This window comes from Bos indicus, chromosome X (genome assembly GCF_029378745.1).
Source record: "Bos indicus isolate NIAB-ARS_2022 breed Sahiwal x Tharparkar chromosome X, NIAB-ARS_B.indTharparkar_mat_pri_1.0, whole genome shotgun sequence".
Lineage (NCBI taxonomy): Eukaryota > Metazoa > Chordata > Mammalia > Artiodactyla > Bovidae > Bos > Bos indicus.
Window position 1 is genome coordinate 61512305 of NC_091789.1, and position 18706 is coordinate 61531010.

The following is an 18706-nucleotide window of genomic DNA, read 5'->3' on the forward strand; positions in this document are numbered from 1 at the left end:
AATTTCACAACCTTCATTGGTAATGTTTTATAGCATTAATCACTCTTACAATAAATGTGGATTTTTTAATTTCTAATAAAACTTTTTATTGCTGCTGCTTAAACCATTTTTTTTTTTTGGTTGGACCCCTAAACAATAAAGAGTGGCTGGTTACCATCCTCCTAAGAGCCCTTTAGATCAGTTATTCTGCTCTGAACTGTATACTATATTATCTTAATGTAGTTGGAAGAATTATCTCCGTATCTATCTTTCATATACTTTGCATTCTTTCCCAAGTGAGAAGACAGTGTGAAAGAAAAAATAAAAGCAAATAATGTTGAAGGCAACATTGTGATCCTTGGAAAATACCTAGGTGACACCACAGAACTGAAGTATCTAAGCTCTGGGAAGAATGCAAACACAGCAGCCGTGACTGAACACAGTAGCCATGACTGTTGGGGGAAGATAGTCCAGTACATCTCCATCAACTCTTACCTAACCCTGGCTTAATGTGCCAAAGGTGTATGTATCATGACAGGTTACCACTTTCCTCTTCTGGTTGCACATGATAAGGCTTTCAATGGGAAAGCTTCTGAATCTTTTTAAAAGACTCTCTTTAAATTGGATTTATCTGTGATAAATATGGTAAGGTAATTATATACATATGACAGATAAGACTTCAAGTGTTTGGAATAGTTTTAGGGCAAGAAACAAGATGTCCTGGTGATAGTTATATGTGTACAACAAATAAGACCAGTTAATTGGAGTAGTTTTAGGGCAAGACACAAGATTCTTGCATTTTTAAATAAATGTGTATTGGGAGCCCTCTATTGCTGTGATTATATTGTAATATGTTCCTAAGGAGATTTCTTGATAATTTTTGCCTATCTTATGTCCAGTTAGATCTGTAGAACTTTATCATATATTAAGATTTGGTCCATTCAGCCTCATGATTTCATTTTAATTACGACCCATTCCAGGAAACCAAGCAACCATAATATTGCTGACTTGTCTTAATTTTAAACAATTTGACTTTTCTAGGTCCCAAGGGTAACCCTGGTCTCCCTGGAATGCCAGGACTTACAGGACCTCCTGGACTGAAAGGAAACATGGGTGATATGGGTTTTCCAGGTGAGTGATGAAAATCTCCCAGATATTTAGTTCCATTAATGGAAGATGGTTGACTATCTTTGTTATCAGAAAAGAAACTGTTGTTGACAGAGTCAAACTGAGGTGATAACTAAAGTAGTCAGTGGGTAGAGCTCTCTCATTACACAAGTATTTGAAGTGGGAATTAAGAGACAGAACTTTAGAAAGAATTCACAAACTTACATTTTTTTCTCCAACTATACCCCCTTTCAACCCACTCCAGTATTCTTGCCTGGAGAATCCCATGGACACAAGAACCTGGCAGGCTACAGACCATAGGGTCACAAAGAGACTGACATGACTGAAGCGACTTAGCATGAACACATACTCCCTTTCACTTAAACTTCCTTTAAAAATAGGCTTTTATACAATTCTGATTATAAAGCTCTTTATTATATAAATCAGACTTTGTGAAATTCTTTTTAAAAATCTTTTTGTGTGGTCATGTGCATTATATATATTCTATACAATATTTTGTAAAAGATTGCATGTTATGTGTTTTTAACAGGCCCACAGGGTCCAAAAGGGTCTTTCGGACCTCCTGGAGTTCCTGGACAACCTGGCTCCCCAGGACTACCTGGACAGAAAGGAGAAAAAGGTGATCCTGGTATTTCAGGCATTGGTCTTCCAGGTCTTCCTGGCCCAAAGGTAATCCTACTCAGGTATATGCCTGAGCAGATATGATTTTTCTTTAACACTGTGCTTGCTCCTAATTCTTCCTTAAACTATAGTGTGATATAGTATAGTGTGACATGAATCTCTGGGCAAGAAATTCATCCTTTCTCTTTTATATTGTAAGGAGATTTGTTTTTTTTTTTTTAATTTTATTTTATTTTTAAACTTTACAATATTGTATTAGTTTTGCCAAATATGGGGAGGGAGGAGGGAGGAGGGTTCAGGATGGGGAACACAGGAGATTTGTTTTAGAGTTTGCAGCCAATCCAAAGAAGGGGGATCTTTCTGATTTCTTTATTTTCTCTCTATCTTGCTCTTTGAGTATGTTTCAATAACTGAAAGGCATATTTCTGCCTAGTTTTGGTTTTCCTTTCCCTTTTAGTGATGGAGTTGTTGGTCTTTGTCCTAATATTATTATCAACTAACTTGAAGAGGCTTACAAGCAAAGTAACTTATAAAATTAATGAAAGTGAAATAGTATTCTTAAATGCATGTATGAAGTGGTTCTCCGAAACAGTTCTACATATCCCTCTATGCCGCTAGTCACTGTGAAAACTTTGGTGTTATTTCTCAAGGGATCAAATTTAGAACTTGTTTAAGAATCACTGAACTTTCAAATATTTGATAACTGCTTAATTCCATGTAAAAGGGTAGTAATTCCTATTTGCAGAAGTATTTTATAACTAACCAAGATGCGTCCATTGTCTATTATATACATTGCAAGTGTCTTCTCACAGTGAATTGTTTGTCTCATAATGGAGAAGGCGATGGCACCCCACTCCAGTACTCTTGCCTGGAAAATTCCACGGATGGAGCAGCCTGGTAGGCTGCAGTCCATGGGATCCCTGAGAGTCAGACATGACTGAGTGACTTCACTTTCACTTTTCACTTGGAGAAGGAAATGGCAACCCACTCCAGTGTTCTTGCCTGAAGAATCCCAGGGGCAGTGGAGCCTGGTGGGCTGCCGTCTATGAGGTCACACAGAGTCAGACACGACTGAAGCGACTTAGCAGCAGCAGCAGCAGTGATGTTCAATCATTCAGTTACAACACAAAACTTGAGAGTATTAGAAAAGTAATTGTGGAATTAGTGAAAGCTCTCACTGAGATAAGAATTCATTGAATAATATTTTTAAGATAATTTCTTGTTAATAGTATGCAAAAGGCTATATTTTGATTGCCTAGTCAACTTATTGCAAGAAGTAATCAAGAGAAATTTCTGCTTATTAATTACAGATTAGCAGTATAGAGCTTAAATTTTTCTTTTCTATATGTTGTGTGAGGTGAGGAACTATATATTTTTCCCAAATAAATTATCCGTATAACTTAAAACCATTTGTTACAAACTCCATTCTTTACTCATTGATTTTAAATTTCATTTAAAAATTTTATAAATATGTTTATCCATATTTTTTCTAGACTGAGCGAATTTTAGCATCCATATAATGGAACCAAAATGACCATAACAAATCATCTCTGAAATTATAATAAATTCAGCAGAAAAACATGTTTCAGTTAGCCAGTGTCCACAATGTATTCAACTCTCTAAGTAAGATGCTAACTCTTAGTTTTTCTATGCAGCCTACAAATGTATTTCAATAAGCAAATTCTACACTAAGCTTGGATACTTGCAGAGTTGATAAAACCAGGAAGTCATGTATTTGAAGTATTCTGTTGTTTCTTTAAGATGGTATTATTTTATCTTAAAATGATGACACATTTAAAAAATAAGATCTTACACTCAGTTCTAATAGATGCAGGCAGTCTTTGCTTTGTACAGTCTGACATGCCAAATTTGTTACCACAAATTAGTTAAATGACATCAGTCCACAACAATACAGATCAGGTTTAAGTCACCATGATATATTAGTCTTCAGTCCCTAAACCACTATGTAAAGAACTACTGTGCATCATGATCAGTGAGCAGTCATTTCACTTCTTTCAAATTCTGTCAGTAATTAGTCACTGTGAATCTGTTTTCCCATCATGCATTGACAGCAAAGCAATGTAGGTGTGTTGCCTCTGTCTCTCATTGACAAACCAACTTGAAATTTAACAAAAGTGAATAATCAAAGAGAAAACTGATCAACAGTGATGAAACTGCAGTTTAAAAAAGGAAAGGTAATAACACTGGAAGTGAAATTTATATCTAATGTAGATGTAATTAGAGATGAAATAGCCAACCAAAGAAATGTTTACATTGCCACCATTTTAGAGACTTCAGATGTGCAGCCAAGAAAGCTAGTGAAGACTAAATGATCAACATATGAACTTGACTGTCTTTATATATGTAACTGATGTGAAGAGGATTTTAATGTTATGAGAAAAACTTTTAAAGGTCATAGAATCATGTTTTTCCCATTGATTTTTTAAAATCTTGTTACATGGTTTCATCTTACATTTTCATTTTTGTAGTCCCATACTATTGAGCAAAATGAGGACTTCCTGCCTATTACTGTAAAAGAAGAGTAGAATAAAAGTCTCAGGAACATGATAGTATGATCAGGAGATGTCAAGCATAGAAAAAAAATTCTGTAATTAGTGAGTTGTTAAGAAGTAAGGATAAAGTGGTAAAAGGTCAGATGGTACTTTGTTTTACAAATGACACACTTTATAAGAGAGTGTCCTTGTTAGTCAAAAAGTATAATTAATATAAGTACACTGAAAACCCTGGACAGAGAATTAATAGGCAGAAGCTTGAGTCCTGAGTCTGTCTGAATGACCTTGTAAGTCACTTAATTCTTTTCTATCTTCATTACTTTGTCAGTAAAATAGAAAGAAGAATTATATAACCTATTACACAGAGATATTGTGAGGTTTCAACTAGATTAAAAAACACTTTATAAAGTATTCTATACATAATCTTTGTGAGATGAGAGAGGTGGACTAGATAGTATCTAAGATTTCTATAACTTTTATATTTAATGACTATATTCTTTTAATGTGGCATAATGTTTCTAGCTCCCATTACTCCTTCTTAAAATCCAATCATACTATAGACAGAACAATTCTTGTTATAATCCTAGATAGATTTTTTTGACAAGCAGAAAATCTTAGAAGAAAACATATCCTATGACCTTGGGTTAGGATAATTATATCTTAAACATGGCACCAAACACACAAGCAAACAAAGAAAAAGAAATAAATTGAACCACATTAAAATATTATGCTGCAAATGATAATGTCAAAAAGTGAAAAGACAACCCAGAGAAAGGGAGAAAATATTTGCAAATGATATATCAGACAAGAGATTTGTATCCAGAATTTATTTTTTAGAAAACTCTAATTCAATAAGAAAGTAGACCAATTTTTAAATGGGCAAAGTCAATCAGGCCTAACAGGCTTATACAGAACATGCCACCCCAGTTATTAGAGAAATGCAAATCAAAACTACAGTGAGATATCACTTCACACCAGCCAGAATGGCTATCATCAGAACAGGCCATCTCACAACATCAGAGTATACAGCTTTTTTCAAGTGCACAAGAAACATTCTTCAGAACAGAGCATACATTAGGCCACAAAATAAGTCTTAATAAATTTTAAAACATTGGAACCATACAAAGATCCTTTTCTAATTACATTAGATTGTAAACAGCAAAAGGAAAGCTGGAAAATTCACAAATATGTAGAAATTAAAGGACATACTCTTAACAACCAGGGGGGCAAAGATGAGGACACAAGTGAAATTAGAAAACATCTTGAGACAAATGAAAACACAAAATTCCAAAACTTATACGAGCCAGCAAAAGTAATGTTAACAAGGAAATTTATAGTGTAAATGCTTGCATTAAAGAAGAAAGATCCTAAATCAGAATTTAGCATTACACCTTCAGGAACTAGAAAAAGAACAAACTCAACCCCAAAACTGGTAGAAGGAAGGAAATCATAAAGATTAAAGCAACAATAAATAGAGTAGAGATTAAAAAGAATAGAGAAAATGAATAAAACCAAGAGGTTGTTCTTTCAAAAAGATAAACACAATTGAAAAACATTCAGCTAGACTGGCTAAGAGAGAGAGGACTCACATACTTAAAATTAGAAATGAAAGAGGGCACATCACCACTAAATTTACAGAAATAAAAAAGAGAGTACTGTGAACAAGTGTACAATAGCAAATTGGATAACTTTGAAACAGACAAATTCCTAAAAACATACAATTTACCAAGGCTGCATGATAAAGAATAGATTTTTCTGAATAGACCTATAGTTACTAAAGATTTTAGCTTCCTTGGGTGGTGAAGGATACCATGGGGCCTATTATGTTACAAACGTAGTTCATAATATTTTTCTCTAAGTTGATCACCTTTTCTCTAAATTCATCACCTTAACATGTACTTTGAATCCCGTGTACCATATTTTGGCCTACTCAAGCAACTTTGAGCCATTATTTATCAATTTGTCCCTATTAGCTTAAAATTTCACTACCTGGGAGAGGTAAGTAGCATGCAGACTTGAAGATATTATTTTATACTGCCTTTGCTACATCATTTAGTAAAATGTTAACTACGAGTATCTCTGCATTCACTCTTTAGTATCCCTATCATTAATATTTCCTAACTAAAGAAGAACTTATGTATGGCTTGGTTCATCGTATCTTTAATCTGCAAATATAAATTTAACTGTAAAATTTTAATAATTATGTGGGAACCACAGCTTCCAAATGATTGGACTATTATTGTAATACTCTTCTTGCCATAAAACAAAGTATGGTTTTTATTCTTTCTCATCAAATATTTTCAGCTTATCCTATTTTTTTTCCCTTACTGGCAGTGCTTCTTCAATATTACAATGGAACACAATAACAAAGAGTATTAGCTATTTCACCAACTTTGATGTCTTCTATTTTGTGTATTGGGATCAGCATGATATTTTATTCCAAGTCTTAAGTTATTGCATGGAATGGAAGGGAGATCCTGTTATTAAGAGATAGTAGAGAATGACTATGATCTAAATGCTCTTAGTTTACCAATTTGAATTTTAAAAGCAAAAAAAGTTATCAACCTGACAAGTATTTCTACATGGACTGCCTGTTATACCACACAGTGATCTTGAAAGCAGTTCTAGTTTCAGGCTTGTTAAAAAGCATTCTATGGTATGTTCTTGCCTCCTTTGTCAAAGATAAGGTACCCATTGTTGTGTGAGTTTATCTCTGGGCTTTCTTTCTTCTTCCATTGGTCTATATTTCTGTTTTTGTGCCAGTACCATACTGTTTTGAGGACTGTAGCTTTGTGGTACAATCTGAAGTCAGGAAAGTTGCTTCCTCCAGCTCCATTTTTTCTTTCTCAAGATTGCTTTGACTCTTTGGGGTCTTTTGTGTTTGCATACAAACTTTGAATTTTTTTTGTTTTAGTTCTGTGAAAAATACCATTGTTAGTTTGATAGGGATTGCATTGAATCTGTAGATTACTTGGTTAGTACATTCATCATCACAATATTGATTCTTCCATTCCAAGAACATGGTGTATCTCTCCATCTGTACACCCTCTTCAGTAAGTGGTGCTGGGAAAACTGGGCAACAACATGTAAAAGAATGAAACTAGATCACTTCCTAACATCATATACAAAAATAAACTCAAATTAGATTAAAGACTTAAATGTAAGGCCAGAAACTATAAAGCTCTTAGAGGAAAACAGGCAGTACACTCTATGACATACATCACAGCAAGATCCTCTTTTACCCACCTCCTAGAGTAATGGAAATAAAAATAAACCAATGGGACTTAATTAAACTTAAAAGCTTTTGCACAGCAAAGGAAACAGCAAACAAGATTAAAAGACAACCCTCAGAATGGGAGAAAATAATTGCAATTGAAACAACTGACAAAGGATTAATCTCCAGAATATATAAGCAGCTCATACAGCTCAACATCAGTAAAACAACCCAATCAAAAAATGAGCAGAAGACCTAAACAGACATTTCTCCAAAGAAGACATACAGATGGCTAAAAAAACACTAGAAAAGATGCGCAGCACTGCTCATTATTAGAGAAATACAAATCAAAACTACAATGAAGTGTCACCTCACACCAGTCAGAACGGCCATCATCAAAAAATCTACAAACAATAAGTGCTGGAGAGGGTGTGGAGAAAAGGGAACCCTCTTGCACTGTTGGTGGGAATGTAAAATGATACAGCTACTATGGAGAACAGTATGGAGATTTCCATAACAAAAAAAAACCTAAGAATAGAACCACATGACCCAACAAATCACACTCACTGGGCATATACCCTGAGAAAACTATAATTGAAAGAGACACATGTACTCCAGTGTTCATTGCAACACTATTTACAATAGCTCGGGCATGGAAAAAACCTAGATGTCCATTGACAGATGAATGGATGAAAAAGTTGTGGTACATATATACAATGGAATATTAGCCATAAAAAAACACACATTTGAGTCAGTTCTAATGAGGTAGATGAACCTAGAGCCTGTTATCCAGAGTGAAGTAAGTCAGTAAGAGAAAAATAAATATCGTATATTGATGCATATATATGAAATCTAGTAAGATGGTATTGATAAGCCTATTTACAGAGCAGCAGTGGAGATGCAGACATAGAAAACAGACTTGTGGACACAGTGGGAGGACAGGGTGGGATTAATTGAGAGAGTAGCATGGAAACATATACATTACCATATGTAAAACAGATAGGCAGTGGGAATTTGCTATAGTACACAGGGAGCTCGAATCGGGTGCTCTGTGAGGGGAAGGATGGTGTGGGAGGGAGGTTCAAGAGGGAGGGGACATATGTATTATACCTATGGCTGATTCATGTTGATGTATGGCAGAAACCAACACAATATGAAAAGTAATTATCCTCCAGTTAAAAGTTTTAAAAAATGGCTTTCTAGTCTTATAGTGCTACTGTATTTGTTAGTTTCACAATGTTAAATTTGACTCATCAGGGGTGATATATATTCCATTTTCAGTTATATGAAAGCTCCCAACAAACAAAAGTCTAGAACCAGATAGTGTCATTGGCGAGTTCTACCAAAAGTTTAAAGACGAATTAATACCAATCCTTCTCAAACTCTTCCCAAAAATTAGAGGACAAAGGAACATTTCCAAATTAATTTTATGAAGCCAGCATTACCCTGATACCAAAATCACACAAGGACGCCACAAAAGAGAAAATTACACTAGTAAACATAGATGAAAAAATCCTCAATAAAATATTAGTAAACCAAACTCCAATGCATTAAAAGGATCATACACCATTATTGAGAGGAATTTATTCCAGAGTCACAAGGATGGCTCAACTTCTGTAGATCAAGCAATATGATACACTACGTTAACAAAATGAAGGATAAAAATCATATGATCCTCACAATAGATGCAGAAAAGCATTTGAAAAAATGCAACACCCACATATTTAAAAAAAAAAAAAAAAGCAAAGTAGACATATAGTGAACATACCTCAGCATAATAAAGGTCATACAAGATAAGCCCACAACTAGCATCATTCTCTGGAGAAGGCAATGGCACCACACTCCAGTACTCTTGCCTGGAAAATCCCATGGACGGAGGACCCTGGTGGGCCGCAGTTCATAGGGTTGCTAAGATTTGGACACGACTGAGCGACTTCACTTTCACTTTTCACTTTCATGCATTGGAGAAGGAAATGGCAACCCACTCCAGTGTTCTTGCCTGGAGAATCCCAGGGACGGGGGAGCCTGGTGGGCTGCCGTCTGTGGGGTCACACAGAGTCGGACACGACTGAAGTGACTTAGTAGCAGCAGCAGCAGCAGCAGCAGCATCATTCTCAGTGGTGAAAACTTGAGAACTTTTCCTCTAAGATTAGGAACAAGCAAGGATGCCCACCCTTGTGCTTTTATTCAACATAGCATTGGAAGTCCTAGCCAGAGCAATTAGGCTAGGAAAAGAAGTAAAAAGCAATCAAATAGAAAAGGAAGAAGTAAAACTGTTCCTATTTGCAAGTTACATATTATATATTTAAAAAACAAAAAACTATCAGAATAAACAAATTCAATTTGTAGGACGCCAAATAAATATTTTAAGAATCTGTTGTGTTTCTATACACTAATCAAATTAGCAGAAAGAAAACTTAAGAAAACAATTCCATTTATCACTGCATTAAAAAGAATAAAAGATCTAGGGATAAATTTAACAAAGGGACCTATCCACTGAAAACTGTAAGACATTGATGAAAAAATTGAAGAAGACACAAACAAAAGTAAAGATATTCCATGCTTATGGATTGGAAAAAATAATATTGTTAAAATGTTCATTCTACCAAAGCAATCTATAGATTCACGGCAATCCCTATAAAATTCCAATGACATTTTTCACAAAATAGAACAAATAATCCTAAAATTTGTATGGAATCATAAAAGACCCCAAAATAGCCAAAGACAGCATTAAGTCATGTCCAACTCTTGCAACCCCATGGACTGTAGCCTGCCAGGCTTCTCTGTCCATGGGATTCTCCAGGCAAGAATACTGGGGTGGGTTGCCATTTCCTTTTCCAGGGGATCTTCCCAACCCAGGAATCGAACACAGGTCTCCAGCATTGCAGGCAGATTCTTTACTGACTGAGCTATGTGGGAAGCCCCCAAAATAGCCAAAGCAATAGAAATGTACAAAACTGGAGGCATCATACTCCCTGATTTGAGACTATATTTCAAACCTATAGTAATCAAAACAGGATGAAAACTATACTTTCAGGGATCATTTCTGTCGTTTGTTACTAGAGAAGTTTCTCTGAATGTGTGGACTACCCAAAACCACAAGGAGGAGGCACAGCAGTCTCTCCTGAATATGAAGCCAGCTGTTGGTGTTGCTCCTGCAACTGCCATTAGTCACTGATGATTGTTCTCTTCCTTTGGGAGAGTAAGAGGGAAAGAACGTTGTCTGAGCTGAAATAAAATAAGCAGTATGGAATTCACACAAAATGGATGCATAGATCAATGGAGCAGAATAGGTGTCCCAGAAATAGACCCAGGCATGTATGGTCAATTAACTTAGAGAAGCCAAGATTATAGAGTGGAGAAGGGACAGTCTCTTCAATAAATGGTGTTGGGAGAATTGGACAGCCACATGCAAAAAAAAAGGAAGAAACTGGAGCATTATCTTACATCATACACAAAAATCAACTCAAAATAGATCAAAGATTTGAACATAAGACCTGAGACCATAAAACTAAAAGAAAACACACATAGTAAACTCCTTGACACTGGTCTTAGCCATGAGCTTTTTAACTGGACACCAAAGCGGAGGCAACAAAAACAAGAAGAAATAAATTAGTGGGATTACATCAAACTAAAATAGTTCTGCACAGGAAAGGAAATCAACAAAATGAAAAGACAAGCTACTAAATGGGAAAAAAATTTCCAAGTCATACATCTGATTAGAGGTTAGTATCCAAAATATATAAAGAACTCAAATAACTCAATAACAAAAAACCAACCTGATTAAATAATGAGCAGAGAATCTGAACAGACATTTTTTCTAAAAAGGCATACATATGGCCAACAAGTACATGTAAAGGTTCTCAGTATCACTAATCATCAGGAAAATGCAAATCAAAGTCATAATGAGATCTCACCTCATACCTTTTTGAATGATTATTATCAAAAAAAAAAAAACAAGTGCTGGCAAAGATGTGGAGAAAAGGAACCCTTGCCTCCTGTTGGTGGGACTGTAAATGCGTGCAGCCACTATGGTAAACACTACCAGGGTTCCTCGTAAAGTTAAAGATAGAACCACACCATGTGATCCAGCAGCGCCCCTTCTGGGTATTTATCCAGAGAATAACTGGAAAAGATATTTGCACTCCTCTGTTCATTGCAGTATTATTTGCAATAGCCACGCTGTGGAAGCAACCTAAATGTCCACCGGCAGATGAATGGATAAAGAAGTAGCGTATAAAAAAGAATGAAATCTTGCTATTTGTGATAACTTAGATGAACCTTGAGGGTATTATCCTAAATGAAATAAGTCAAAGACAAATACCATATGATATCATTTATACGTGGAATATAAAACCAAATAAACAAAAACCAAGTTCATGGGTACAGAGAATATATTGGTGGTTGCTAGAGGCAGGGGTGGGTGGAGGTGGGTGAAATAGATGAAAGGGGTTAACAAGTACAAACTTCTAGCAATAAACTAAGTAAGTGATGGGCATATAATATACAGTATGGTGATTATAGTTACAATTCTATACTGTATATTCAAAATTGTTTAAAACTTTTCATCACAAGAACAAAAGTTGTATAACTATGTGTGGTGATTAGTATTAACTTACCATGATGATCATTTCATAATATATATGAATACTGAATCATTATGTTGTACACCTGAAACTAATATGTCAATTATATCTAAATTTTAGAAGAATTATATCAAAGCTTGATATTAGAATAAATGTAGATACTTATGGTTTAAGTATATTTAAGTCATGCCTTCATCTCACAAGCTAGTAAAGTAATGCTCAAAATTCTCTAAGCCTGGCTTCAGCAATATGTGAACTGTGAACTTCCAGATGTTCAAGCTGGTTTTAGAAAAGGCAGAGGAACCAGAGATCAAATTGCCAACATCTGCTGGATCATCGAAAAAGCAAGAGAGTTCCAGAAAAACATCTACTTCTGCTTTATTGACTATGCCAAAGACTTTGACTGTGTGGATCACAATAAACTGTGGAAAATTCTGAAAGAGATGGGAATACCAGACCACCTGACCTGCCTCTTGAGAAACCTATATGCAGGTCAGGAAGCAACAGTTAGAACTGGACATGGAACAAGAGACTGGTTCCAAATAGGAAAAGGAGTATGTCAAGGCTGTATATTGGCACCCTGCTTATTTAACTTATATGCAGAGTACATCAAGAGAAATGCTGGGCTGGAAGAAGCACAAGCTGGAATCAAGATTGCTGGGAGAAATATCAAGAACCTCAGATATGCAGATGACACTACCCTTATGGCAGAAAGTGAAGAGGAACTAAAAAGCCTCTTGATGAAAGTAAAAGAGGAGAGTGAAAAAGTTGGCTTAAAGCTCAACATTCAGAAAATGAAGATCATGGCATCCAGTCCCATCACTTCATGGCAAATAGATGGGGAAACAGGGGAAACAGTGTCAGACTTTATTTTTGGGGGCTCCAAAATCACTGCAGATGGTGACTGCAGCCATGAAATTAAAAGATGCTTACTCCTTGGAAGGAAAGTTATGACCAACCTAGATAGCATATTCAAAAGCAGAGACATTACTTTGCCAACAAAGGTCAGTCTAGTCAAGGCTATGGTTTTTCCAGTGGTCATGTATGGATGTGAGAGTTGGACTGTGAAGAAAGCTGAGTGCCGAAGAATTGATGCTTTTGAACTGTGGTGTTGGAGAAGACTCTTGAGAGTCCCTTGGACTGCAAGGAGATCCAACCAGTCCATTCTAAAGGAGATCAGTCCTGGGTATTCATTGGAAGGAATGATGCTAACGCTGAAACTCCAATACTTTGGCCATCTCATGCAAAGAGTTGACTCATTGGAAAAGACTCTGATGCTGGGAGGGATTGGAGGCAGGAGGAGAAGGGGACGACAGAGGATGAGATGGCTGGATGGCATCACTGACTCGATGGACGTGAGTTTGAGTAAACTCCGGGAGTTGGTGATGGACAGGGAGGCCTGGTGTGCTGCAGTTCATGGGGTTGCAAAGAGTTGGACACGACTGAGCAACTGAACTAACTGAACTGAAGTCATGCCTAGCTTTTGCTGAGAATATTACATAGACTAGAATTTTCCCTTCTCAGAATGATTTACAGGATTCTTGGTCAGTTTGTTGATTTTCTGAGTGCTCTCTTCTTTTTCCCATCTTGCATATATTTTTTTGAAACTCATTATTTTTTCTGCAAGTGTATAAATAATAAAAGCTTAGATGAAACTTAAGCAAGAAAATTTTAGTCCTTTTCAGAAGTTTTAGTGAAATATTTCCTTTCTTTTTTACAATTTAGTTGTTTTGAAGGAGTAAGCCATAGAGTGGTAAGAAGAACTGTATTAGGAAACAAGTACTGGTTGAAACTGCAATATGGGGTTTTTTGTAGAATTTAACATACTTCATTATAAATAATCAAAAGTTTGTCTACTGCCTTGTATGTTTACCACTAGCAGGATAATGTTATTTTCTTCTTGTTTTTTAATTTTGATATATAACTATCATTGGTTCATGAATAACAAGAATTATGATACTTTATTCGAAGCTTTTTGTGTAAATACCCAAGATGGAACCAGTTCAATCCAAATTTTAATTGTATACCTATTATGTGTGTAAAAGTGTGCCACATGTTTGATTTATAAGTGTTCAGACAAAAATACATATATTCCAAATGCGAGATTGTTAACTTTTTTAAAAATAGGATGTAAGGAGAAAAGTCATTTATTTAAAAAGCTTTTAACATAATGTGGAAACATTTGAGTCACAAATAGATGATCTTATGCCCCTAGACAAGCAGAAGCACTAAATGAAGAAGGAAATATTCAGTAGGTGATGTTGAATACTTTGTTGGACAGGTCACAGTCCTCATGAGCAGAGCAGGGAACACTGTGGTAGATTTAGTATTATCATATATATTCTCATTGTTATTGGGAAAAATTGTTTTAATTGTGAAAATGGGTATGAATTCTTCTAAGGCTTTATTAGAAGAAAACAATGCAAATATTTGTTGAGCAAAAGTAGCTATATATGAATTATCTCTGACCACAAAGAAGTTTTCAGTGTAGTTGAAGAGTTAAGACATGCATATGTGAAACCATTATAAACATAATGGAATAAGAACCTACCCTAATTTTTAGGGTTAGCTGTCTTTATCCTGGAAGTTTTCATGGACAAAATGGGGATTTGAGATGTCTAGTGAAGAATTCATAGACCTCTTCATGTGAAGATGAAATTTTTCTTTTACAATAGAACCTACTGTGGTTATTATGTGGCATGCTTATTGTAAGCAATTAATTTCAATGTAGCATGCTAGGGATGATGAACACAGGTTTTGAAATCAAGCTACCTGGACCCAAATTCGGATTCCGCCACTTATTAGCTATATCACTGTAAAATGGGGATAATAGTATCTTTTTTATAGAGTTGTTAGTATTAAAGAGAATAATGCATCCACGTTTCATGGGAATAGCATGAGATCTGGAATCTGACAGACCTTGGTTCAAATCCCAGTTCTGCTACTTACCAGAGACCTTAGGCACTTGAGTTTCTCTAAGATTTCAATCTTCACATTTCTAAATAGAGATGATAAAGCCTAACTCAAAGGGCTGTTTTGATGATTAAATGAAGCAATTTATGTAAAGCACTTAACAGAATACCTGACATCCAGTAAAAGCTCTATGAATAATTTTATGTTGTTATATAATCCAAATCATGTAGAGACTTCGGTTTTATCTTTTTATTCATATTTTTAGGGTGAACCTGGTCTGCCTGGATACCCAGGGAACCCTGGTACCAAAGGTTCTATGGGAGAAACTGGTTTGCCTGGATTACCGGGGACCCCTGGAGCAAAAGGACAACCAGGCCTTCCTGGATTCCCTGGTAATACTACTTTTCTTAAATGCTTCTTTCTTTCCTTCCTTATTTACTCTAATCTGTGTCATAAAGCAACTTCTTAGTTGACAGACCTCTGTTCTATTTCTCAGATACTGACCAGCAATGCAATCTTGAACTATCTCTTTTACTTTTCTTTTTTTGCCCACATTTCTTTCCATAGAAAATGAAAATGGGCATTACCAATTCAGCAGCACAATATCCTGTGGGCAGAGAGACTGGTGGAGCATTTTTGAGTCTAACTGCTAGCCACAAGTCAGTTAAGAGGCCTTACTATTTTTGTAGGTGGTAATGTACACTACCGTTCTGTAGCCTGCTGCTGATTCTCTTAGAGTGTGTCCTCAGGCACACAGTCGGTAGCTGTTGGTAGAACAATTATACAGTTTATTCAAATGATAAGGACTGAGTTGTGCAAGCAAAGGGTCTTAGCACTATAATCAAGTAGGTGATCTGAACTTGATAAAGTATCTGCTCTGTTTATGTTTGTGTTTATTTTTGTTTGATTTTTGGATTGCACTGTGGCACAGATGGAGTGGGTCTTTGATTATCTTTTCCTTAACCTTTTTATTAAAGTATAGCCTAGATACAGTAAAATGTACAAGAAAATAGATGAATATTTACATATATATATATATATATATATTCATGTACCCACCACACATATCAAAGTATAAAACAATTCTCTTACCCCATGAAATTTACCTATTCCCCTTCACAGTGAATCTCCCTCTCCCAGGTAACTACTACTATAACTTCTATCACTGCCAATTAACTTTACCTGTTTTTGAAATTCACATTAATGGGATCATACAGTATATATCTTTGTGTCTAGCTTCTTTCACTCATCATTATGTATATAAGATAAAGTTATCTTGTTGCCTGTCAGCAGTTTGGTTTTTTAATCATTGCTCCATAATATTCCATTGAAGAAATAAACCATAATCAATTACCTATTCTCTTCTTGATGGACTTCTGGGTTGTTTCCAGTTTGGAACTATGAAGAAAAAAGATGCTATTAATATTCTTTAACATGTTTTTTGGGGACCTACATACTCATTTCTCTCACACAAAACTTTATGTGATAGAATTACTGAATCATAAAGTAGGTGTACATTTAAGTTTAGTAGATGGTGTTAGTTTTCCAAAGTGGTTTTATACCTTAGAGTCCCACCTGCAATGTATGAATGTCTACGGGTAGTTCCTGGTGGCTTGCCATGATCATATAGTGGTTAGTACTTTGTATTGCGAAGTGTCCATTTGTCTGTATCCTTACCTCATTTGATATTGTCAGTCTTTTTAATTTTAGCAATTTTGGTCAGTATATAGAAGTATCCCAATGAAGTTTAAACTTACATTTTCCTAATGAACAATAATATTAAACACCTTTTCATATACTTATTGGCCATTTGGGTAGCATTTTTATGAAGAGCCTGCTCTAAGTCTTTTTGCTCTTATTTAATGAGTTGTTTGCCTTTTTTTTGGTATTGATTCAGAGCAGTTCTTTATATATTCTGGATATGAGTTCTTTGTCAGATACATGTATTACAAATAGATTCTGTCGCAAATTTGCCTTTCACTCTTAATGCTGTTATGTGATGTTAATTTTAATAAAATCCAATTTCTTTTTTTTAAGTCTTCTTGTTGTTTAGTCAGTTAGTTATGTCTGACTCTTTGCAACCCCATGGACTGTAGACAGGCTCCTCTGTCCATGGGATTCTCCAGGCTAGAATACTGGAGTGGATTGCCATTTCCTTCTCCATTTTAAAGTCTAATTTCTTATATTCTTTCATGGTTAGTGCTTTTTGTATCTTATTTAAGAAATATTTGCCTACTCAGGTTTATGGAACTATTCTAATTTTTTCTATAGCTTTCAGTGTTTAAGGTTTGATATTTAAGTTTATAGTCTGTCTTGAATAAAAAGAGTTTTATCATGTGATTAGGGATCAAGGTTAATTTTTTTTTCATACAAATGTCCGATTGCCCCACACTGTTTTTTTTATTTTAAAGAAACTGAGTTCTTCTTTACTTCTGATCATCAAAAGACACAATTAAAAAATGAATAGGGAAGCTACACATTAGGAGAAAATACTTACAAAACATATATCTCATAAATAACTAATGTCTGAGATATATAAAGAACTTCTGCAACTCAATAATAAGACATGCAGTCCATTTTTTTTAAATGAGGAAAACTTGGAGCAGATATTTCACAAAAGAAGATAAGATGAATGTCCAATAAACACATGCAAAAGTGATCAATATGAGAAATGCAAATTAAAACCATAATGAAGTAGCATTACATTTCTGCCCAGAATGGCTATTATTAAAACAATTGGATCAGTATATGTTATATAAGAACCTGGAGCAGCTGGAATTCCCAAATATTGTTGTTTGTTTATAAATCAGAGCATATAACTATTCTCTGACTCAGCAGTTTCACCCCATCTAAGTATTTATCCAAAGATAAATTAAGACTTGTGTCTACAAAAATACCAGTGCAGAGATATTTATAGAAGCATTACTCATAATAGCTAAGTAGACCAGGTTTCCATAAATAGAATAGTGTTCATAATAACTAAAACCTGACAACAACCCAAATGTTCAACAGTACACGAATGGATTTTTAAAATTTTGGTATGTCCATACAATAGAATCCTACCAGTTAACTCTACAAGTATAATATGATGGTAATTATTTTTATTATGAATATATAATAATGCCAGCCTCTGAATAAATCAATATAAAACTTAAAATTATTCTTAAATCATCAAGCAAACACCAGTATGTTTGGGGGTTTTCTTGCTATTCTTTACTCTTTCTATGCTAACATTCTAAATTGTAACTTTGAATTGTAGCTCTCAAAGCAATGCAGTTTTTGTTTATCATTAAATTGAGCTCTTTACTCTAGGAACCCCAGGCCTTCCTGGACCAAAAGGTATTAGTGGTCCTCCTGGGAACCCTGGCCTTCCAGGAGAACCTGGTCCTGTAGGTAAGAATGAAAACTAAGGGTTTGCCATGCTATAAAATTAAGGCTTATTCATTTTTGGAAAGTCAAATCATTTCTGGGAGCTGTGCGCGTTTTCAAGACAAACATGCTGATCATTCACTCCATACTACTTGCTAGATACAAAATGAACAATTCTTAATAAGATTTGCTTAAAATTATTATTATGGGACCTTATTTTTCAGGCTCACTTTTTCCAAGGAGAGTTATTTCAGGTATCCTATAATAGTAGATAGAAGTTCTCATTATTTTAGAATGGCAAAGTGTAGTTTTGCTTGTTTACTGTTCTGAGCAAATCACTCCTTTTGGCCCCCTATGAGGCCTATAATTCACCCCACTTCCAT

General features: G+C 35.2%; 1 protein-coding gene and 1 non-coding gene across 2 annotated transcripts in view; both read left to right on the plus strand.

The window, feature by feature from the left end:
- Positions 1-18706, plus strand: part of COL4A5 (collagen type IV alpha 5 chain) — a 252629-nt gene that overhangs the window by 206724 nt on the left and 27199 nt on the right. Inside the window, exons 35-38 of the mRNA XM_019956152.2 lie at positions 1021-1110; positions 1637-1776; positions 15220-15346; positions 18267-18347. Of these exons, the coding sequence (XP_019811711.2) occupies positions 1021-1110; positions 1637-1776; positions 15220-15346; positions 18267-18347 (438 nt within the window). The remainder of the gene's footprint in view (positions 1-1020; positions 1111-1636; positions 1777-15219; positions 15347-18266; positions 18348-18706) is intronic.
- LOC139181832 (small nucleolar RNA U3) lies at positions 10477-10687 on the plus strand. The gene has a single exon (XR_011565564.1). It is a non-coding gene; the product is annotated as a small nucleolar RNA U3 (small nucleolar RNA).